The 25,000-nt window shown below is 48.0% G+C and overlaps 1 protein-coding gene across 1 annotated transcript in view; it reads right to left on the bottom strand.

The window, feature by feature from the left end:
• Window positions 1-25,000, bottom strand: part of SLC5A8 (solute carrier family 5 member 8) — a 57,830-nt gene that overhangs the window by 8,010 nt on the left and 24,820 nt on the right. The window contains exons 9-13 of the mRNA XM_076054262.1: window positions 21,396-21,508; window positions 20,299-20,366; window positions 18,158-18,244; window positions 13,499-13,680; window positions 6,747-6,850 (exon numbers count right to left, since the gene is read on the bottom strand). Coding sequence (XP_075910377.1) covers window positions 6,747-6,850; window positions 13,499-13,680; window positions 18,158-18,244; window positions 20,299-20,366; window positions 21,396-21,508 — 554 coding nt within the window. The remainder of the gene's footprint in view (window positions 1-6,746; window positions 6,851-13,498; window positions 13,681-18,157; window positions 18,245-20,298; window positions 20,367-21,395; window positions 21,509-25,000) is intronic.

The following is a 25,000-nucleotide window of genomic DNA, read 5'->3' as shown; positions in this document are numbered from 1 at the left end:
GCACGTGGAGTGAGTGGGTGGATAATTACAGCGGGGTCGAGATCGCCTTGTGCCACACAATGTCACTCATTGTTATTGTCATGACTACTACTACTGTCATTATTATTACTACTACTACTGTTACTACTACTACTGTCATTATTATTATTACTACTACTGTTACTACTACTGTCATTACTACTACTGTTACTACTACTGTCATTATTATTACTACTACTGTTACTACTACTGTTACTACTACTGTCATCATTATTACTACTACTACTGTTACTACTACTGGTACTACTACTGTCATTATTATTACTACTACTGTTACTACTACTGTCATTATTACTACTACTACTGTTACTACTACTGTTACTACTACTGTTACTACTACTGTCATTATTATTACTACTACTACTGTTACTACTACTGTTACTACTACTGTCATTACTACTACTGTTACTACTACTGTCATTATTATTACTACTACTGTTACTACTACTGTCATTATTACTACTACTACTGTTACTACTACTGTTACTACTACTGTCATTATTATTACTACTACTGTTACTACTACTGTTACTACTACTGTCATTACTACTACTGTCATTATTATTACTACTACTACTGTTACTACTACTACTGTTACTACTACTGTTACTACTACTGTCATTATTATTACTACTACTACTGTTACTACTACTGTCACTACTACTGTCATTACTACTACTGTTACTACTGTCATTATTACTACTACTACTGTTACTACTACTGGTACTACTACTGTCATTATTATTACTACTACTGTTACTACTACTGTTACTACTACTGTCATTATTATTACTACTACTACTGTTACTACTACTGTCATTATTATTACTACTGTTACTACTACTGTTACTACTACTGGTACTACTACTGTCATTATTATTACTACTACTGTTACTACTACTGTTACTACTACTGTCATTATTATTACTACTACTGTTACTACTACTGTTACTACTACTGTTACTACTACTGTCATTATTATTACTACTACTGTTACTACTACTGTCATTATTATTACTACTACTGTTACTACTACTGTTACTACTACTACTGTCATTATTATTACTACTACTGTTACTACTACTGTTACTACTACTGTCATTATTACTACTACTGTTACTACTACTGTCACTACTACTGTTACTACTACTGTTACTACTACTGTCATTATTATTACTACCACTGTTACTACTACTGTTACTACTACTGTCATTATTATTACTACTACTACTGTTACTACTACTGTCACTACTACTGTTACTACTACTGTTACTACTACTGTCATTATTATTACTACTACTGTTATTACTACTGTCATTATTATTACTACTACTACTGTTACTACTACTGTTACTACTACTGTTACTACTACTGTCATTATTACTACTACTGTTACTACTACTGTCATTATTATTACTACTACTGTTACTACTACTGTTACTACTACTGTCATTATTACTACTACTACTGTTACTACTACTGGTACTACTACTGTCATTATTATTACTACTACTGTTACTACTACTGTTACTACTACTGTCATTATTACTACTACTACTGTTACTACTACTGTTACTACTACTGTTACTACGACTGTCATTATTATTACTACTACTACTGTTACTACTACTGTTACTACTACTGTCATTATTATTACTACTACTGTTACTACTACTGGTACTACTACTGTCATTATTATTACTAATACTACTGTTACTACTACTGTTACTACTACTGTCATTATTACTACTACTGTTACTACTACTGTTACTATTACTGTTACTACTACTGTCATTATTATAACTACTACTGTTACTACTACTGTTACTACTACTGTCATTATTATTACTACTACTGTTACTACTACTGTTACTACTACTGTCATTATTATTACTACTACTGTTACTACTACTGTTACTACTACTGTCATTATTATTACTACTACTGTTACTACTACTGATACTACTACTGTCATTATTATTACTAATACTACTGTTACTACTACTGTCATTATTACTACTACTGTTACTATTACTGTTACTACTACTGTCATTATTATAACTACTACTGTTACTACTACTGTTACTACTACTGTCATTATTATTACTACTACTGTTACTACTACTGTTACTACTACTGTTACTACTACTGTCATTATTATTACTACTACTGTTACTATTACTGTTACTACTACTGTCATTATTATTACTGTCATTATTATTACTACTACTGTTACTATTACTGTTACTACTACTGTTACTACTACTGTCATTATTATTACTGCTACTACTGTTAGTACTACTGTTACTACTACTGTTACTACTACTGTTACTACTACTGTCATTATTATTACTACTACTGTTACTACTACTGTTACTACTACTGTCATTATTTTTACTACTACTACTACTGTTAGTACTACTGTTACTACTACTGTTACTACTACTGTTACTACTACTGTCATTATTATTACTACTACTGTTAGTACTACTGTTACTACTACTGTTACTACTACTGTTACTACTACTGTCATTATTATTACTACTACTGTTACTACTACTGTTACTACTACTGTCATCATTATTACTACTACTGTTACTACTACTACTGTTACTACTACTGTCATCATTATTACTACTACTGTTACTACTACTGTTACTACTACTGTTACTACTACTGTAATTATTACTACTACTACTGTTACTACTACTGTCATTATTATTACTACTACTGTTACTACTACTGTTACTACTACTGTCATTATTATTACTACTACTGTTACTACTACTGTTACTACTACTGTCATTATTATTACTACTACTGTTACTACTACTGTTACTACTACTGTCATTATTATTACTACTACTGTTACTACTACTGTCATTATTATTACTACTACTGTTACTACTACTGTCATTATTATTACTACTACTACTACTGTTACTACTACTGTTACTACTACTGTCATTATTATTATTATTACTACTACTGTTACTACTACTGTTACTACTACTGTTACTACTACTGTCATTATTACTACTACTACTGTTACTACTACTGTTTCTACTACTGTCATTATTATTACTACTACTACTGTTACTACTACTGTCACTACTACTGTTACTACTACTGTTACTACTACTGTCATTATTATTACTACTACTGTTACTACTACTGTTACTACTACTGTCATTATTATTACTACTACTACTGTTACTACTACTGTCACTACTACTGTTACTACTACTGTTACTACTACTGTCATTATTATTATTACTACTGTTACTACTACTGTCATTATTATTATTACTACTACTGTTACTACTACTGTTACTACTACTGTTACTACTACTGTCATTATTACTACTACTACTGTTACTACTACTGTTACTACTACTGTCATTATTATTACTACTACTACTGTTACTACTACTGTCACTACTACTGTTACTACTACTGTTACTACTACTGTCATTATTATTACTACTACTGTTACTACTACTGTTACTACTACTGTCATTATTATTACTACTACTACTGTTACTACTACTGTCACTACTACTGTTACTACTACTGTTACTACTACTGTCATTATTATTACTACTACTGTTACTACTACTGTCATTATTATTACTACTACTACTGTTACTACTACTGTTACTACTACTGTTACTACTACTGTCATTATTACTACTACTGTTACTACTACTGTCATTATTATTACTACTACTGTTACTACTACTGTCATTATTATTACTACTACTACTACTGTTACTACTACTGTTACTACTACTGTTACTACTACTGTTACTACTACTGTCATTATTATTACTACTACTGTTACTACTACTGTCATTATTACTACTACTTTTACTACTACTGTCATTATTACTACTACTGTTACTACTACTGTCATTATTATTACTACTACTGTTACTACTACTGTTACTACTACTGTTACTACTACTGTCATTATTACTACTACTACTGTTACTACTACTGTTACTACTACTGTCATTATTATTACTACTACTACTGTTACTACTACTGTCACTACTACTGTTACTACTACTGTTACTACTACTGTCATTATTATTACTACTATTGTTACTACTACTGTTACTACTACTGTCATTATTATTACTACTACTACTGTTACTACTACTGTCACTACTACTGTTACTACTACTGTTACTACTACTGTCATTATTATTACTACTACTGTTACTACTACTGTCATTATTATTACTACTACTACTACTGTTACTACTACTGTTACTACTACTGTCATTATTACTACTACTGTTACTACTACTGTCATTATTATTATTATTACTACTACTGTTACTACTACTGTTACTACTACTGTTACTACTACTGTCATTATTACTACTACTACTGTTACTACTACTGTTACTACTACTGTCATTATTATTACTACTACTACTGTTACTACTACTGTTACTACTACTGTTACTACTACTGTCATTATTATTACTATACTGTTACTACTACTGTTACTACTACTGTCATTATTATTATTATTACTACTACTGTTACTACTACTGTTACTACTACTGTTACTACTACTGTCATTATTACTACTACTACTGTTACTACTACTGGTACTACTAATGTCATTATTATTACTACTACTGTTACTACTACTGTTACTACTACTGTCATTATTACTACTACTACTGTTACTACTACTGTTACTACTACTGTTACTACGACTGTCATTATTATTACTACTACTGTTACTACTACTGGTACTACTACTGTCATTATTATTACTACTACTGTTACTACTACTGTTACTACTACTGTCATTATTACTACTACTACTGTTACTACTACTGTTACTACTACTGTTACTACGACTGTCATTATTATTACTACTACTGTTACTACTACTGTTACTACTACTGTTACTACTACTGTCATTATTATTACTACTACTGTTACTACTACTGGTACTACTACTGTCATTATTATTACTAATACTACTGTTACTACTACTGTTACTACTACTGTCATTATTACTACTACTGTTACTACTACTGGTACTATTACTGTTACTACTACTGTCATTATTATAACTACTACTGTTACTACTACTGCCATTATTATTACTATACTGTTACTACTACTGTTACTACTACTGTCATTATTATTACTACTACTACTGTTACTACTACTACTGTTACTACTACTACTGTTACTACTACTGTCATTATTATTATTACTACTACTACTGTTACTACTACTGTTACTACTACTGTTACTACTACTGTCATTATTACTACTACTACTGTTACTACTACTACTGTTACTACTACTGTTACTACTACTACTGTTACTACTACTGTCATCATTACTACTACTACTGTTACTACTACTACTGTTACTACTACTGTTACTACTACTGTCATCATTACTACTACTACTGTTACTACTACTGTTACTACTACTGTTACTACTACTGTCATTATTATTACTACTACTGTTACTACTACTACTGTTACTACTACTGTCATTATTACTGTTACTACTACTGTTACTACTACTGTTACTACTACTGTTACTACTACTGTCATTATTACTACTACTGTTACTACTACTGTTAATACTACTGTCATTATTATTATCATTATCAGAATTGCAGGATTATTTAAACAATGTCGACGTGTTAGAAAAAGCGAAATGATGGACGACAACCACCCTCGCAAAACACAACAGCGTCGCTAGGGGCAACAACAGCGTCGCTAGGGGCAACAATAGCGTCGCTAGGGGCCACAACAGCGTCGCTAGGGGCAACAACAGCGTCGCTAGGGGCAACAACAGCGTCACTAGAGGCAACAACAGCGTCACTGGAGGCGACAACACTGCCCCTAGAGGCGACAACAGTGTCACTAGAGGCGACAACAGCGTCACTAGGAGCAACAACAGCATCGCTAGGGGCAATAACAGCGTCACTAGAGGCAACAACAGCGTCGCTAGAGGCGACAACAGCGTCACTAGAGGCGACAACAGCGTCGCTAGAGGCAACAACAGCGTCACTAGAGGCGACAACAGCGTCATTAGAGGCGACAACAGCATCACTAGAGGCAACAACAGCGTCACTAGAGGCGACAACAGCGTCGCTAGAGGCGACAACAGTGCTACTAGAGGCGACAACAGCGTCACTAGAGGCAACAACAGTGCCCCTAGAGGCGACAACAGCGTCGCTAGAGGTGACAACAGTGTCACTAGAGGCGACAACAGCGTCACTAGAGGCGACAACAGCGTCACTAGGGGCAACAACAGCGCCCCTAGAGGCGACAACAGCGCCCCTAGAGGCGACAACAGCGTCACTAGAGGCGACAACAGCGCCCCTAGAGGCGACAACAGCGTCGCTAGAGGCGACAACAGCGTCGCTAGAGGCGACAACAGCGTCACTAGAGGTGACAACAGCGTCACTAGAGGCGACAACAGCGTCGCTAGAGGCAACAACAGCGCCCCTAGAGGCGACAACAGTGCCGCTAGAGGCGACAACAGCGCCGCTAGAGGCAACAACAGCGCCACTAGAGGCAACAACAGCGTCACTAGAGAGCTAACAACAGCGCCCCTAGAGGCGACAACAGCGTCACTAGAGGCGACAACAGCGTCGCTAGAGGCGACAACAGCGCCCCTAGAGAGGCGACAACAGCGCGCGTCGGTCTGACCGAAGAGGAAGCTTCCCAGGAGGCCGAGCACGACGACGGCCAGGGTGCCCACGGCGCTGAAGTAGAGGTAGGAGAGCGAGTACCAGCTGTCAGCCAGTGCCGGCCTGGCGGGCGGGGGTGAGGGCGGGGGTGGCACACACACACACAATCATCGTCATCATCGTCACGAGTAACCCACGGAGGCGGCGTGTCTGCGGGGGGCGTGGCCGAGGAGTCGTCCTGGCGGTTGCTCCTAGCCGGCCATCGTCGTCGTGGTGATGGTGGTGGTGGTGATGACGGTGATGGTGGTGGTGGTGATGGTGGTGGTGATGGTGGTGGTGGTGGCGTGCATCCCAGAGACCTACCCGCCAACCCCCATCGTCGTTCTACCGTGGTGACCTGGGCGACTCGAGCAACCCACGAGGATCTTGACTCCCCGCCGGGTGTCCTCGAGGAGTCATTGTGGCGGTTGCCCGCAGTCGTCGTCATCGTCGTCATCGTCGTCGTCGTCGTCGTCATCATCGTCGTCATCATCATCGTCGTCGTCATCATCGTCGCTGTCATCGTCGTCACTGACGACGACTTTTTGTGGTGGTCGGTTTGTTGCCCGTGAGCGCGGAGCCACGTGCTGACCCCCCCCCCACCGCCCCCCCCCCCCACCGCCCCCCCAATTACAGGGAGGGAGGGGCCGCGGGATCGGGGATAAAGTCCCGACAACAGCCCCCCACCTGCCGAAGAGGACACAACAAAACACGGCGCCGTTACCTCTTCACGGCGGCCAAAGGCAAAGATACCCCGCGTAGCAATGGCGTGAAGATTCGTGCAAGCGGCAACCCAGAGCGGGTACGGCAACGGGGGTTCTTGACATGAGCGAGATGCGCTGCTGCTGTTGCTGTTGTTGGAAGGAGCTTGGAGAAACGAGACGACGATGGTGATGATGGCGATGATGATGACGACAACGATGATGATGACGACAACGATGATGATGACGACGATGATGACGACAACGATGATGATGACGACAACGATGACGACGACGATGATGATGATGATGGTGATGATGATGACGACAACGATGATGATGACGACGACAATGATGATGATGACGACGAGAATGATGATGATGACGACGACGATGACGACGACGACGATGATGATGGTGATGATGATGACGACAACTATGATGATGACGACACGATGATGATGACGACGATGATGATGACGACAACGATGATGACGACAACAATGATGATGACGACGATGATGATGACGACAACGATGATGATGACGACAACGATGATGATGATAACGATGGGGCGGAGCGATGGCATTCCAGAGTGGAGCGATGCGAGGGAAGAAGCAGAGAGAGAGAGAGAGGGGTGACGTGTGGTGAGTGTGTGGGTGAGCGACTTCGTGGGGAGCGGTGGGGTAGCCGTTGGCGCACTGCTGCGCTACGAACCCAGTGAGCCGAGTTCAATTCCCGCTCATGGCCAACACCGCCAGTGACGATCATCTAAACCGCTCCTAAAGGCCGACTCGTTTGCGGTGTGTAAAAATCATCGCCACTTGGGAAGACAAAGGCGGCCGGGCGTGGCGCTGGCCACCCACCCCATTCGTGTACCCTGCTCGCTAACAGCACTTGCCCACGCAGTCTGTTACAGGCGACACGGGGGTGGCGAGGTGTATTGAAAAATGTTGATGCCGCTACTGATACTCCTGCTGTTATGGAGTGACTCATGCAGCCAGCTATGGGCTGCAAAGTTTGGTCGTACATGTCACGTTTATCGCTTATCGTTCAATTTGAATCGCAGTTCCTATGATCACCGCCACGTTGTTTTTTCTCGCTTTATTTCGGTGAAAACGTTTTGGTTTAGCCACGTTTGTTTGTTGTGGTACAGCGTTAGCCTGGTAACTTTCATCTAAATTGTCTTGTGGTTGTTATTGTTTGACTTGCATGCCACTGGGATTTTTTTTTGCACACAGCGTTGAAATTCGGTGTTTGATCTGGAAGACTTTTGCCGGTTTTTTTTTCCCCCCCACGGATTTTTTCCTGTTTGCGCGCGGTCATCTTTAAGATGTTTTTTTCTTGTTCGTGTTTTTGTTTTTGTTGCGTTTGCACCCGAGTCAAAGAGCCGCACGGCTCACAGGGTTATACCTAATACACGAAACGGCAAAACTCAAATGAGTGCGTGCAAATGGCAAGTCCTCGTTGAGGTCTGTGAGAAGCCAACGCGATTGAGCTCCCAGGAGTAGCGCGGCTAAGACTCCGCCCGGTCCGCAGGAGAGCGCGCGTAGGGTGAAAGTTGCTCGCAACGTGGTGCCAATTGTCTGGTTCGGGGCGGCCGCGGTACCAACTGTGGGCTTTGCCTTTTCATTCTCCACTCGCCGGAAGGACGAGGTCGAGGTCGTGCGCGCAGAGGCGCGTTGCTGTCGCGCAACTGTTGATGGAGCACCGAAGTTTCCCCGGGCAGATCAAAGCCCTGCCTGGCAAAAAAAACCACCGTGGAGGGATGTAGACGCGACTTTCATTTGGAATGTCCACACAAGCTTCACAGTCTAACACGTGGTGGTGGTGGTGGCGGCGGCGGGCAGGCTTTCGCGGCCAAAAAATATTATTCGTGAATGAAGGTTTGTGGGGTTACATCGCGCGAGTATGAATGTTGTGTCGAAGGCCCTCCGCCAGCCTGACACGGCCAAGCGGTAATGGATTTGTCACGTTAACAAAACGCGCCAATTAGTTACTAGTGTAGTGTCGTGTGTAGTGCAGTGTATAGTGTGTAGTGCAGTGTATAGTGTAGTGTACTGTATAGTGTAGTGTATAGTGTAGTGTATAGTGTAGTGTATAGTGTAGTGTGGTGTGTAATGCAGTGCATAGTGTAGTGTGTAGTGTAGTGTGTAGTGTATAGTGTGGTGTGTAGTGCAGTGTATAGTGTAGTGTATAGTGTAGTGTATAGTGTAGTGTATAGTGTAGTGTATAGTGCAGTGTATAGTGTAGTGTATAGTGTAGTGTATAGTGTAGTGTGTAGTGCAGTATATAGTATAGTGTAGTGTGTAGTGTATAGTGCAGTGTATAGTGTAGTGTATAGTGTAGTGTATAGTGTTGTGTATAGTGTAGTGTATAGTGCAGTGTATAGTGTAGTGTATAGTGTAGTGTATAGTGTAGTGTATAGTGCAGTGTATAGTGTAGTGTATAGTGTAGTGTATAGTGTAGTGTATAGTGCAGTGTATAGTGTAGTGTATAGTGTAGTGTATAGTGTAGTGTACTACTTCAGCCCACCGGTGTGTTTGAAGCGTGAATCCACCACGTTTACAATTTGAGTACAGTGACGTTTCGCTGGGAAATTACATCCAGCATCACCCGCGAAACGTCGTACTCAAATTGTACATGTTGCGGATTCACTCAACACACCGGTGGGCTGAAGCAGTACACGATTTGGCGTTTTGTTTAATTGACAAACCCCTCACTGATCTAACCCCAAAAAACCCTTGTTATGAAACTCCATAGTCTTCTTTGGTTCTTTCGGTAAAGTCACCACGTAGAATGAGAATAAAATAATAAATTAATATAATAAAATAAAATATCACTAAAATTCTCACGACGTTTCGGCCACAACACAAGCGGCCTTCTTCAGGTGAAAGGAACAGACCCGTCGGGACGACAGAGCTTCAACTTGAAGCTCTGTCGTCATTGAAGGCCGCTTGTGTTGTGGCCGAAACGTCGTGAGAATTTTATTGTGTTATTTTATTAACTTATTATTTTATTCTCATTCTACGTGGTGATTTTACCGAAAGAACCAAAGAAGATGAATCCTTGCAGTCACGAAAGCTTTAAATCGAGATTTAAACTCCACAGTGTTCGCCGACCGTCTTCAATTGATTACCGCTTCATCCGATTGCCTCGCACGATCCCAGATCGCTTTCCGGGGACTGCAAACGCGTTCGCGAAGGATCGAGCTGGTCCTTGTCGTAACGGTGAATGCACATTGCCTCGGACTATTCCCCAAAACCCCAGTAGGTTTGCATCTCGCTGCATCACTGACGGAGGGTCTTTTGCCGTCGCAATGTTGAACGGGCGCACTGTGGCGACCTTCAGTGGGTGGGCCAGCGAGTGAGCCTTGTGATCGAGTGGGCGAGCGGGCGTTCGAGGTGCCGGTGATTCTGTGGATTGCACGAGATGGAACACGTGTCCTCGCAGAGCCGAGCGAACGGTGGCGGTGGTGTGCGCGCCGTGACGAAAGTTGGGCCGCTGACAGCCGATCGCCTTTTAGAATGGGTCACTTGACGGCTCGTCCTCAAGCCAGGGTCGACGGGCGGTCGGGATTCAACGAGTGAACGAATCGACGCGGCTCAGATCTTACGGCATAGACGACCGGGAGTCGCGGCAGCAGCAGTAGTAGTAGTAGTCCCGTCAAGGTCTTGCTATTTGCAGAGCCGTAAAAAACCCCAAAATGTTGCCCAGCCGTGTGTTTATTTTGTGTTTTTTTTATTGCCGTTGCATTAACGCGCATGCAGACATTGGCCAGAACGGGGCCATAAACGTCGATCGTAAAAGCCAATCGACGTCTTGACCCCAGTCTCTTGCCTCGCGTGTTCACTCCCCCACTCCCCATTGGTATCCAACCTCTGTGTGTCACTCAGTGTCCTTCACGGTGACCTCCTCCACCCTGCACACCACGTGACCCACCCATCACCACCTCAACCCTGCACACCACGTGCCTCACCCATCACCACCTCCTCCTCCACCCTGCACACCACGTGTCCCACCCATCACCACCTCCTTCACCCTGCACACCACGTGTCTCACCCATCACTACCTCCTCCACCCTGGTCACCACGTGTCTCACCCATCACCACCTCCACCCTGCACACCACGTGTCTCACCCATCACTACCTCCTCCTGCACCCTGCACACCACGTGTCTCACCCATCACCTCCTCCTCCACCCAGCACACCACGTGTCTCACCCATCACCACCTCCTCCTCCACCCACCACACCACGTGTCCCACCCATCACTACCTCCTCCACCCTGCACACCACGTGTCCCACCCATCACTACCTCCTCCACCCACCACACCACGTGTCTCACCCATCACCACCTCCTCCACCCACCACACCACGTGTCCCACCCATCATCACCTCCTCCTCCTCCACCCACCACACCACGTGTCCCACCCATCACAATCACCTCATCCTTTTCCCAACCTCAAAGCAGCTGTAAATCCCTTCCTCTTCAAAGGTGGATTTCTTTAACCAGGTGAGAACCCAAGAGAGACCGGTCAGAAGAGTGACATTTTTGCCGATGAACGCTGCTACTGTGTAGATCCAGCCTAGGAGACCCCCAGTGGCAGCTGCCCCTGTGCATCAGTCTGCCAGCAAGGGGGTGGGGGGAGGGGGCGATGTTACCGATGTGTGGTCTGGCCTAGGGCACCTCCAGTGACGGCTTCGATGGTCACTGAGGTAGGCAGTGGTGACTGGAGGCTGAGACCGTCAAACTCACCACCCTCGAAGAACCCGGACTGAATCCGCATCCGAGCAACGGTGATCTCAGCGGCGACAGCTAACCCCCTCTTTTGTTTTCAACTGGCACATCCGAGCCGTGTTGTTGGCCGTGCTGAGGTGGTCCTGGGTGGCTCAAGAGTTGTCCACTCCCTCACCCCCCCCCCCCGCTGTTCCGCTAACGTGGCACGCGTTGTGTGATGTCGAGACACTTGGCTAACAGAAAATAACGACAAATATCCCCGTATAGCCTTTGAACAGTCTGTTGGGGGCAAGTGCCGTTAGTGAACACTTATTAAAGCCGGCATGGCACATATAAGGCGGTTAGGTGGTCAACACCACCCCAGGCCGCCTTTGTCTCCACCAGTGGCGATGTTTATTACACACCGCACCAGGTACTCGTTTGAGGCTGAGTCGACCTAGGGGAGGCCCCACGACCGGTTCGGATAATCGTCGGTGATGTTGGCCGCGAGCGGGAATCGAACCGGTCCTGGGCCTCCTCTAGGTCGACTCAGACTTAAAAATGAGGAACCTGGTGCGGTGTGTAGTAAACATCGCCACTGGTGGAGACAAAGGCGGCCGGGCGTGGTGCTGAACCACCCTCGCCCTCGTGTGCCGTGCCGGCCTTCATAGGTGCTGCTACTCGCTAAGAGCACTTGCCCCTGCAGTTTGTTACAGGCTACACGGGGGATCTTTGTCTTGTTGCGAGGGTGAATGGATGCTGCTGTGGGGTTGTTATTGATGGACTCGCGAGCCAAAGGTGCAAATTTGTCAATCCCCACGACCCCCCTTCGCCCACGTGAAGTTTCGGGCGGGCAGGCCACGTGTGGTGGTGGTGGTGGTGGGGTAAAGTGTGGGTAGCTCTCTAGCTACGACGGCTGGCCCAGAGTGGATGAAGTACGTGTGTGTGTGTATCTGGTGGGGGGGGTGGTGGTGGGGGGGTGGTGGTGGGGGGTGGTGGTGGGGGGTGGTGGTGGGGGGTGGTGATGGGGGGTGGTGGTGGGGGGGTGGTGGTGGGGGGTGGTGGTGGGGGGGTGGTGGTGGGTGGGAGGTGGTGGGCAGGTGGTGGTGGTGGGGGGTGGTGGTGGGGGCGTGGTATGGTGGTGGTGGGGGGTGGTGTTGGTCGGGTGGGGTGGTGGTGGTGTTGGTGGTGTAGTGGTGGTGGTACGGGGTGTTGGTGTGGTGGTGTTGGGGGGATGGTGGTGGTTGGGGGGGTGGGTGGTGTTGGTGTGGTGGTGGGCTGGTGGGCTGGTGGTGTCTGCGCCTGTGGACTCGCCTGCCGTGACCAGCGGGCGAGGAGGCGTGCACGGTGCCGTTGCTCAGCGTCGCGTTGAGGAGGCAGCCGGCCGTGGACAGCGCGAGGGGCATCGTCCTGATGGCCTGCGGCGGGTAGATCTGAGCGCCGACCCCCAGCCACAGCGAGAGGGCGAAGCCCAGCGCCAGACCCACGAGGGCACCCTGCGAGCGGCCGGAGCGTACAATGACGGCAGGCAGGCAGGCGACCAGCAGCAGCAGCAGGAGCAGCAGCAGAGAGCAGGTGCAGCAGGAGCAGGGACAGCAGCAGCAGCAGCAGAAAGAAGGAGCAGGAGCAGTAGGGACAGCAGTAGAGAGAGTAGCGGCAGTAGCAGCAGCAGGAGCAGCAGCAGAGAGCAGGTGCAGCAGGAGCAGGGACAGCAGCAGCAGCAGAAAGAAGGAGCAGGAGCAGTAGGAACAGCAGTAGAGAGAGTAGCGGCAGTAGCAGCAGCAGGAGCAGCGGGAGCAGCAGCAGCAGGAGCAGCAGTTGGGGAGGGGGGGGGGAGTAGCAGTAGCAGCAGCAGCAGGGGCAGGTTCATGATTCACGTTTTCATTTTGTGTATTCAGGGGCGAGCTCAAAATGCCAGGAGAGCCTCGCTTGGAAGAACGACTGGTTGCGTGGAGTTCATGAATACGTGTGGATCCATGAATGATTGGGGGAGCGAGATGGTGGGTGAGTGCATGAATGAGTGGGTGAATGAAATGGTGAGTCAGATGGTGGGTGAGTGCATGCATGAGTGGGTGAATGAGATGGCGGGTGAGTGCATGAATGAGTGGGTGAATTAGATGTTGGGTGAGTGCATGAATGAGTGGAGGAATGAAATGGTGAGTCAGATGGTGGGTGAGTGCATGAATGAGTGGGTGAATGAAATGGTGAGTCAGATGGTGGGTGAGTGCATGAATGAGTGGGTGAATGAGATGGTGGGCGAGTGCATGAATGAGTGGGTGAATGAGATGGTGGGTGAGTGCATGAATGAGTGGGTGAATGAGATGATGGGTGAGTGCATGAATGATTGGGTGAATGAGTAGGTGAGTCAGATGGTGTGTGAGTGCGTGAATGAGCGGGCGAGTGAGATGGGTGAGTGAGTGAATCAGTGGGTGGGTGCATGAATGAGCGGGCGAGTCAGATGGGTGGGTGAGTGCATGAGCGGTGGGTGAGTCAGATGGGTGGGTGAGTGGTTAAGTGATTGAGTGAGTGAGTGAGATGGCGAGCGAACGAGCTGGTGATCGTGTTGAACCGAATGAGAGCAAACTCAAAAAGAGTCTCGTGCGCGAGAGTGACTTCGGGTCACCAGAATTAGCGGAGCCAAAATCAAAATCAAACATCAGGACCGCAGTGAAGGAAACCATGAACCGGAGCGGGAAGCATCGCACACACGTGAATCCGTTTCGAATACCGCGACAAATTTCACCGCAGCGACATTCGGCTCGGGCATTCGATCATAACAATCGCAGCAGCTGAATTTTTTTTTAATATATAAAGCTATTTAACTACATATTCTTAGCTCTTTCGGTAAAGTCACGTTGAAGGGAAACAATAAAATAATAAAAAAAATATATAAAACAATAAAAATTCTCACGACGTTTCGACCGTAACGCAAACGGTCATCATCAGGTGTGTGGGCGAGCCGTTGGTTGTTTTTTTTTCACACCTGATGATGACCGTTTGCGTTACGGTCGAAACGTCGTGAGAATTTTTTTTATTGTTTTATATATATTTTATTGTTTTATTGTTTCCCTTCAACGTGACTTTACCGAAAGAGCTAAGAATATGAATTACTGCAGTCACGAAAGCTTTGAATCAAAATTTATTTAACTACACTCTTTGGTTCTGTCGGTAAAGTCACGTGGGTAAAAATGTAAAATAAAAAAATGAGAAACAACTATAAACAAATCACGACGTTGCGGAGGCAACACAAGCTTCCGTCATCAGGTGTGACTGTTGCCAAGGGGATCGCTTGTGCTGCGCCCGAAACGTCGTGACTTAATTTATTTTATTTTATACCTTACGTGACTTTACCGAAAGAGCCAAAGAGTGTGGATTCCTTGCAGTCACGAAAACTTCAAATCTAGAACTATTTAACTCTTTACATTTTATTTTTGCAGGTAAGGCCCACTGAGCAATGGAGCCCTTTTTCAGAAGCGACCCTGCTAATCACGAACGACAGCTCAATCGAAGTGGCTTGGAGAGAGAGAGAGGAACGACTCTGAGAGAGAGAGAGAGAGGACGACTCTGAGAGAGAGAGGAACGACATGCAGAGAGAGAAACAGAGCACGACTCTGAGAGAGAGAAACAGAGGACGACTCTGAGAGAGAGAGAGAGGAACGACTCGGAGAGAGGGAAACAGAGGACGACTCTGAGAGAGAGAGGACGACTCTGAGAGAGAGAGGAACGACTCTGAGAGAGAGGATGACTCTGAGAGAGAGAGTGGACGACTCTGAGAGAGAGAGGAACGACATGCAGAGAGAGAAACAGAGGACGACTCTGAGAGCGAGAGAGAGGAACGACTCTGAGAGATAGAAACAGAGGACGACTCTGAGAGAGAGAGGAACGACACGCAGAGAGAGAAACAGGACGACTCTGAGAGAGAGAGAGGGGAGAAAGAGGGCAGAGAGGGGGTAGAGAGAGAGGGAAGGGAGGAGGAGAACAGAGCGTGCAATCTTTCGTGAAATATTTCATTTTAAAAGGGGGGGGGGGGGGGTGTTACATAAAGCAAAGCATTGAAAAAAACAAAACGAAACGAAATGATGAACGAAGCAAAGTGCCGACTACACCGAGCATCTTCTTGTTTCCTCTGATCGTAAACAAAAGAGAGAGAGGGTGGACGACTCGGGGAGAGAGAGAAACAGAGGACGACTCGGAAAGAGAGAGGACGACTCTGAGAGAGGGAGAGAGAAAGAGTGTGGACGACTCGGAGAGAGAGAGTGGACGACTCTTAGAGAGAGACGACTCAGAGAGCGATGAATTGAGGATGACTCAGAGAGAGAGAAAAACAGAGGACGACTCTGAGAGAGAGAGGGTGGACGACTCGGGGAGAGAGAGAAACAGAGGACGACTCGGAAAGAGAGAGGACGACTCTGAGAGAGGGAGAGAGAAAGAGTGTGGACGACTCGGAGAGAGAGAGTGGACGACTCTTAGAGAGAGACGACTCAGAGAGCGATGAATTGAGGATGACTCAGAGAGAGAGAAAAACAGAGGACGACTCTGAGAGAGAGAGGGTGGACGACTCGGGGAGAGAGAGAAACAGAGGACGACTCGGAAAGAGAGAGGACGACTCTGAGAGAGGGAGAGAGAAAGAGTGTGGACGACTCGGAGAGAGAGAGTGGACGACTCTTAGAGAGAGACGACTCAGAGAGCGATGAATTGAGGATGACTCAGAGAGAGAGAAAAACAGAGGACGACTCTGAGAGAGAGAGGGTGGACGACTCGGGGAGAGAGAGAAAGAGAGACAGAGAGGACGAGGAGAAGGAACCACGGATTAGCGGGAAGGCGGCAGCAGCAGCCACGCGGCGAGTAGCCGGTGCCTCAATCCCCTCCCCCAATCTCTGCCGTTCTCTACATATGAAGGTGTTTCACGACCAATGGACGAGTGGCGTATCATCTTGAGTCGAAGCTTTCGTGACTGCAGGAATCCATACCCGTTCCGTCTGTACTGGAGGATAGAGCGTTGCCCCCACGTGGGAGGAAATCCGAAGCACCCGGGGGAAAAACTCACGCGCGCAAGGGGGCAACGCTCTATATCCTCCAATACAGACGGAGCGGATGGAGTCCCACATTTTTTTTGCCGGTAAAGCCGCGATCTCCTGGCGAGCCCAGGGCACGGCGTCTCGCCGACGCCCACGGGAGCTTCACGACACCTGTGTGCCTCTGCGTGCGTGCGTGCGCGTGTGATCCACCAACCCCCGTCGCCTTACACTGCTGACTTTACAGGGCGCGTTGCCTAGCGCACCGCAGACTGTTTGGGGCGAGCGCTGTGAGCAAGCGCCTATAGAGGGCCGGCATTGTCTCCAGCATCACGCCTGACCGCCTTTGTCCCCCTAGTTGCTGATGTTCACACACCGCACCTGTGTGTGTGTGTGACCCTCGTTGGCTCCACAACGTGGATCAGAGGCCACGTGCGTAGCCATCACCACCACTCAATCATTCACCTACCCCATCATCTCACCTACTCCTCGCACGCTCACCCACTCGTTCACTCCTCACCTACTGGCCACTCATCCACGTGCCCGACTCATTAACTCGTCCACTTACCCGTTCACTCACCCACACTTCTACAAATCTCAACCTCCTTTCAATTCTCAACCCACTCGTTCACTCCTCACCTACTCACCCACTCATCCACGTGTCCGACTCATTAACTCGTTCACTTACCCGTTAGCTCGCCCACACTTCTACAAATCTCAACCTCCTATCAAATCTCAACCTCCTATCAAATTTCAACCCACTCGTTCACTCCTCACCTACTCACCCACTCATCCACGTGTCCGACTCATTAACTCGTCCACGTACCCGTTAGCTCGCCCACACTTCTACAAATCTCAACATCCGATCCCACGGTCTCTTTGGTGGCAGGACAAAATAAACACACGCACACGCCTGGAAGTCCACCGGGTGAGCTCTGGCGAGCCACGAGGTACTCACCCTGGAGTTGGCGTAGGGGAACACCATTCCAAGCGTGTAGAGGCCCAGCAGGGGACCCCCCATCATGCCGAATATGCTGAGCGCCGCCTGCAGCAATCGGCCCAGCAAACACGCGCATCACGTGGGGTGTCCTCACCTGCCCGGGGCCGCGCTCACACCTGGGTGAGGCCGTGCTTCATCAGGGCTCGCCCCCCTCGCCCCCCTCGCCCCCTCGACCTCGTCTCGAACCTCGCAGTCACGGCCGCGCATCGTCTCAACGCGGCAGCGGCATCATCGTCATCATCATCATCGTCACCATCATCCTCGTCATCATCATCATCATCGTCGTCATCAACATCGTCATCATCGTCATCATCATCATCGTCATCATCATCCTCGTCATCATCATCATCGTCGTCATCAACATCGTCATCATCGTCATCATCATCATCGTCGTCGTCATCGTCATCATCGTCATCATCATCGTCATCATCATTGTCATCATCATCGTCATCATCATCGTCATCATCATCATCGTCGTCAGTGTCATCGTCGTCATCATCGTCATCATCATCATCGTCATCATCATTATCATCGTCGTCAGTGTCATCATCGTGATCATCGTCATCATCATCATCGTCGTCGTCATCATCATCGTCGTCATCATCATCGTCATCATCATCGTCATCATCATCATCGTCATCATCGTCATCATTGTCATCATCGTCATCATCATCATCGTCATCATCATTGTCATCATCATCGTCATCATCATCGTCATCATCGTCATCATCATCATCGTCGTCATCGTCATCATCGTCATCATCATCATCGTCATCATCATTGTCATCATCATCGTCATCATCATCGTCATCATCATCATCGTCGTCAGTGTCATCGTCGTCATCATCGTCATCATCATCATCGTCATCATCATCATCGTCGTCAGTGTCATCGTCGTGATCATCGTCGTCATCATCATCGTCGTGATCATCGTCATCATCATCATCGTCGTCATCATCATCATCGTCACCATCATCCTCGTCATCATCATCATCGTCGTCATCAACATCGTCATCATCGTCATCATCATCATCATCCTCGTCATCATCATCATCGTCGTCATCAACAATCGTCATCATCATCATCATCGTCGTCATCATCATCATCATCATCGTCGTCAGTGTCATCGTCGTCATCATCGTCATCATCATCATCGTCGTCGTCATCATCATCGTCGTCATCATCATCGTCATCATCATCGTCATCATCATCGTCATCATCATCGTCGTCATCATCGTCGTCGTCGTCAGCGTCATCGTCAGCGTCAGCGCTAACCGGTGCAGCGGCCTAGCGCTGACGCTGCGCCACGAACCCGGCCAGCCGAGTTCAACTCCCGCTCACGGCCAACACCGCCAGTGACGATTATCTGAACCGTTCCTAAAGCCCTCCCCTAGGTCGACTCGGACTCAAATGAGTACCTCGTTTGCGGTGTGGAAAAATCATCGCCACTTGGGGAGACAAAGGCGGCCGGGCGTGGTGCTGGCCACCCTCCCCATTCGTGTGCCACAGTGCCGGTAGCTTTCATACAGTAGGTGCTGCTCGCTAACAGCACTTGCCCCGACGCTGCCCTCTGGGACACTGCCCTGTGACGCTGCCCCCTGTGACGCTGCCCCCCTGTGACGCTGCCCCTGGGACCCTGCCCTGAGATGTTGCCCTCTGGGACGCTGCCCATGTGACGCTGCCCCCCTGTGACGCTGCCCCCCTGTGACGCTGCCCCCCTGTGACGCTGCCCCCCTGTGACGCTGCCCCCCTGTGACGCTGCCCCCCTGTGACGCTGCCCCCCTGTGACGCTGCCCCCCTGTGACGCTGCCCCCCTGTGACGCTGCCCCCCTGTGACGCTGCCCCCCTGTGACGCTGCCCCCCTGTGACGCTGCCCCCCTGTGACGCTGCCCCCCTGTGACGCTGCCCCCCCTGTGACGCTGCCCCCCTGTGACGCTGCCCCCCTGTGACGCTGCCCCCCTGTGACGCTGCCCCCCTGTGACGCTGCCCCTGGGACACTGTCCTGAGATGCTGCCCCCCTGTGACGCTGTCCCTGTGACGCTGTCCCTGTGACGCTGCCTCTGAGACGCTGGCCCCTGGGTGGGGTACGCTGCCCTCACCTGCAGGAGGCTGCCCATGACGGACGCCAGCACAGCCATGGCTATGCACACGACGCCGTAGAGGAGGCCTGGTGGGGGTGGGGTGGGTGGTGGAGCGGGGATCAGAGCGCTTCGGGTTACCAGCAGAGGTTTCACGTGACACGCCACGTGGCGATAGGCAATCTGCCTCTGCTGCTGTTTGCTGTTATCGTTTGAAGTTGATGTTGTTGTTGTTCATTGTGTAAACATTTTTTTCTTTTTAAAGAGAAAAACAGCCCGGTTCCCGAGGGAGCTGCGCTACTTTTCGTCTTGGGCTAGCCAGCCAGAATCGAATTTGAAGCCATTGTCAAGTGTCAGACAACAGCAGCAGCGGCGGTGATGCAGGTGGTGCACGCCAAGGGATCCGGGTTTTGCCCATACTGGAAGTCATCAGCAAAGCGTGAGCCAGGAAAGATTTCGCGTGTGATACGCCACGTGGCGCTCGGCAATCTGCCTCTCCTGCTGTTTGTTGTTGTTGTCGTTGTTGTTGTTGTCGATGTCGTTGTTGTTGTTGCTGTGCATTGTGCAAAAAAATAATGTTAAAAGAGAAGAACAGCCATGAGTGGTTTTCCGGAGGAGCTGTGTTCGTCTTCACTTGGCACAGCCGTCAGAATCAAATTTGACAGAAAGCAGCAGCAGCAGCGGCAGCAGCGGCAGCGAACATGCACGCGGTGTTTTTATTTTATTCGTCCATACTAGGAGTCATCAGCGCAGCGTGAGCCATTCCTCTATCGCTGCCGCTGCCGCCGCTGCTGCTGAACGGTCACAGCCGCTCGAATGTATTTTGCCGACGACGAACAACGATCTAAGTCTTAGATCTTAGTAAGACAACGCGAAATATGAGGACGATACCCGGCCCACAGTCGCGGCTTTGTCTCACCGCTGCCCCGGTTAGCACGGCGGTCCGCGCCAACGATTTCGCGCGAGTCGCTCGCTTAAAACGGACACCGCGTGGCCGAGCGGGCAACCGCGGGCACTGCTCCTGGCACAGCTGACGGCACCAAAAAAAGGGGGGGCCCCCCACCAACCCCCCACCCCACCCCCTTCGCGCCCCCCACCCCCCCCCCCCCGTTACGTACTCGCAGCCATTGAGAGGCGGGAGAGGGTGCGTGGGTCGAGCCCCGGGCAGCACGGCCTGACGAGGTCCTCCACCGTCACGGCAGCTAGAGCGTTGATGCTGGAGGAGACCGTGCTGAGCACGTGGGGGGGGGGGGGGTAGGACGTGGGGGGAGGGGGGTTGGACATGGTGGTGGAGGTGAGGTTTGACATGGAGGGGGGGGTAGGTCGTAGTGGGGAGAGGGGGGGAGGTGACACGAAGACAAAGTTTCTGGTTATCGCCTGATGAAGCAGGTTGTAGTTGTAGTCGTAGTCGTCGTCATCATCCGACGAATCGTCACGGTCCTCGCAGCGCACCCCACGTGCGCGGCCCCCCCCCCACTCTCCGGCAAACACCGCAGCGACATGCGCGCATTGCGTCGGCCTGGAAGCCCCCCTTCTTCTCCTTCCCCGCGCCGTAGGATTGCGCCCCGCGTTGAGCCCTCGCTCCGGGACGTCGCTTCCATCTCTCCCTCTCCCCCTCTCTCTCTCTGGCTCAGGAAAGCGGTTCGCAAATCCCATCGTGAACTCGACGAAGTCCGTGGACGCATCTTGCCCCCGGGCCTTACACCATCGTCACGCTGAAAACCCACACGTTACCACCCCCACCCACACACACACACCCCCTCTCAAGGTCCACTAAGATCCTCTGTCGGGAATTCCGAGCTCGAGGATTCTGTGGCCGACCGCGATGTAGTCCCTTCCCCCCCCCCCCCCGTGTAAACCCCCAGGCTGTGGGACGTTCTTCCACGAGACATCAGAAGGATCTCGATCTCTCTCTCTCTCTGAGTCATTATTTTTGGGCAAAGTTTTCTGACGCAGCTGCTGCTGCTGTGTCCTGTACAGCGCTTTGACATCGTTGATGAATAGCCGCTCTATAAATGGAATTACAATGATCGTTGTTGTTTTTATTATCATTGCTTACCGGTGTATACCAAAACTGGGTAACGCGCTGGCCACGTATTGTCTACGAGACGAACCTTTTACTCATTGGCTTCGTGTGTCGGCGTTGGCGGCGGGGTTTAACGACGCGAAATTTATATTCAACCTCATCGTAATAATAATAACAGCAGCAGCAGCAGTAGCAGCACAACGTTCAACGCATTAATCATTAAACACTCGTTTGTCTATCAATGATGACAACAGCAGTAGTTGCTGTTCAGGAACCGGGTGCCAATGTTGAGATCTGCTGCTGGCCAATACGAGAGTGGCTTCAGCAGAGAGAGAGAGAAAAAGTTCGCATACCGTGTCAACCCACACGGTTTAACCCGGTATTCTTGTACAGAGGAAATGAGTTTTCAGGTCCATACGGCGTTACAGCCGTTTTAATACGGGCAAAACAAAAATTGCCTATTTGTCTGTGTTTCTCCCTTGTGATGGGACTTTGTAGGATGAACGTTGAGATTTTTAAGGGCACGTGGTGACCAATAAATTCTGAATTGGTCTGTAACAAGGTAGGGCACTGATAAGGGATGACAGGCTGAGTTCATGTCGTGCTGCTGTTCTTCCCTCGAAGGAGGACAGGCCACACGTGGGTTTAATACGCGATCTCTGTGGGTCTCCCTGGGTCTCCATGCGTCTCTTACTATCTCTATCGGTCTCTATGGGGACCTTTGTCTCCCTAGTGTCAGGTGTTCACACACCCGCACCAGGTACTTCACTGAAAGCTGAGCACACGCACGCACGCACGAACGCACGCACAGACACACTCCACGTGGTCAAGATCCACTTGTGTTCATGTTTAATCTGCTAGGGGCAAAGTGCTTTTGAAGGAGGCTTCGTGTCAAATGGATGTTCTTTCTCAGTCGTCTCACCTGCCCTGCTGCCCCCAGTCACTCTCTCACTCGCTCCTGTGCTCCCCCAGTATCGGAGAGAATAATAATACGAACAATGAAGTGGATTTATAAGGCGCACTTGAACAATGGGGGGCTTGAGAACACCCGTGCCTCTAGAGGACTTAAGCCTCCTTCATCTCCTTACGTGTGACATTTGACTGGGGTGGGGGGGGGAGGGATTGCAAACAGATTACAAATCAATGCCTACATTTGATTTCCTAAAATGGGACCTTTATTTTGTTTGTTTTGCAAGTATCAAAGGTACGAAAAAATAAGAATAGGCATTGTACCCTTCTTGGAAATAAAACACGAGACGTATTAAGATGTTCAGACACCGAATATAAATCTTTTGCACGGAATAAAGTGACTGCGTTAACCACACACAGTGCTTGTGGTGAACATGCAAACAAACGCGGCTCTGATAACACATGGGCATCGCCTTTGACACTGATTGGCCTACGCTGATAGCGGCATTGTACTTGTACCGTTCGCCTTTTGCGCGTCGTTCTCTGGTCTGACACCGGCGGTGAGACTGGGTCGTAAATAATGCCGCTCGTCTCTGGCGTAGGCCGATCGGTGTCAAAGACAATGCCCAATATATAATTATCAGGGCTTGATTGCATGCTTAACGCAGTTACTTGAGTCCGTGCAAAATATTTATATTCGGTGTCTGGACAGAAGATGGATTCTGGCTTAGCAAGATGGATTCTGGAATAGCAATCCTTGGAAGGATTTGATAAACCATTTCGGATCTTAATTGATTGTTCACGCTTACGGTGGCTTTCAGACCGCATACATTAATTTTCGTTTCCCCCCTCCTCTTTTTCGAACATAGATGGACTCGTCCATCTGAACAAACTGTCAAATGGCTCTCCGTGGTGCTAGCGTTAAATAAAAAACGCCACTTTTTCAAACTTTCTTGCTGTGGTTTTCACACCTGATGATGATTGCTTGTGTTGCAGTCGAAACGTCGTGAGAATTTTATTGTTTTATAATTTATATTATTTCATTGTTTCACTTCTTCGTGACTTTACCGAAAGAACCAAAGAAGATGGATCCTTGCAGTCGCGAAAGCTTTAAATAAAAAAATACATCTTCTTTGGGTCTTTCGATGAAGTCACGTAGAATGAGAATAAAATAATAAAATAACACAATAAAATTCTCACGACGTTTCGGCCACAACGCAAGCGGACGTCTTCAGGTGAAAGGTACAGATCTGTCGGGACGACAGAGCTTCAATGAACGATGTTAAGATTCGTAGCGACTTTTAAAGTGAGGCACCTTGACAAAGGGGTTTACATATCAAATAGCTGAGGGATTAGCTTGTGACTGGTCACAGGAATGGCTATGTTAAAGTCAAAACCTACACATCCACAGAGGCAACTAGTAATTTAGCATTGAAATAGCGAAGGGATTACCTTGTGCAAATAGCTGAGGGATTAGCTTGTGACTGGTCACCTTTGCCAAGGTGCCTCACTTTAAAAGTCGCTACGAATCTTAACATCGTTCATTGAAGCTCTGTCGTCCCGACAGGTCTGTACCTTTCACCTGAAGACGGCCGCTTGCGTTGTGGCCGAAACGTCGTGAGAATTTTATTGTGTTAATTTATTTTATTATTTTATTCTCATTCTACGTGACTTTACCGAAAGAACCAAAGAAGATGAATCCTTGCAGTCGCGAAAGCTTTAAATAAAAAAAACCTATTCTTATTTCCCATACCTTTGATTCTGGCAAAAAACGTATCCCACCATATA

The sequence above is a fragment of the Petromyzon marinus genome, chromosome 65 (genome assembly GCF_048934315.1).
Source record: "Petromyzon marinus isolate PM22_M1 ecotype Great Lakes invasive population chromosome 65, UKy_Petmar_22M1.pri1.0, whole genome shotgun sequence".
Classification (NCBI taxonomy): Eukaryota; Metazoa; Chordata; class Hyperoartia; order Petromyzontiformes; family Petromyzontidae; genus Petromyzon; species Petromyzon marinus.
This window is presented reverse-complemented; position numbering and strand designations above follow the sequence as displayed.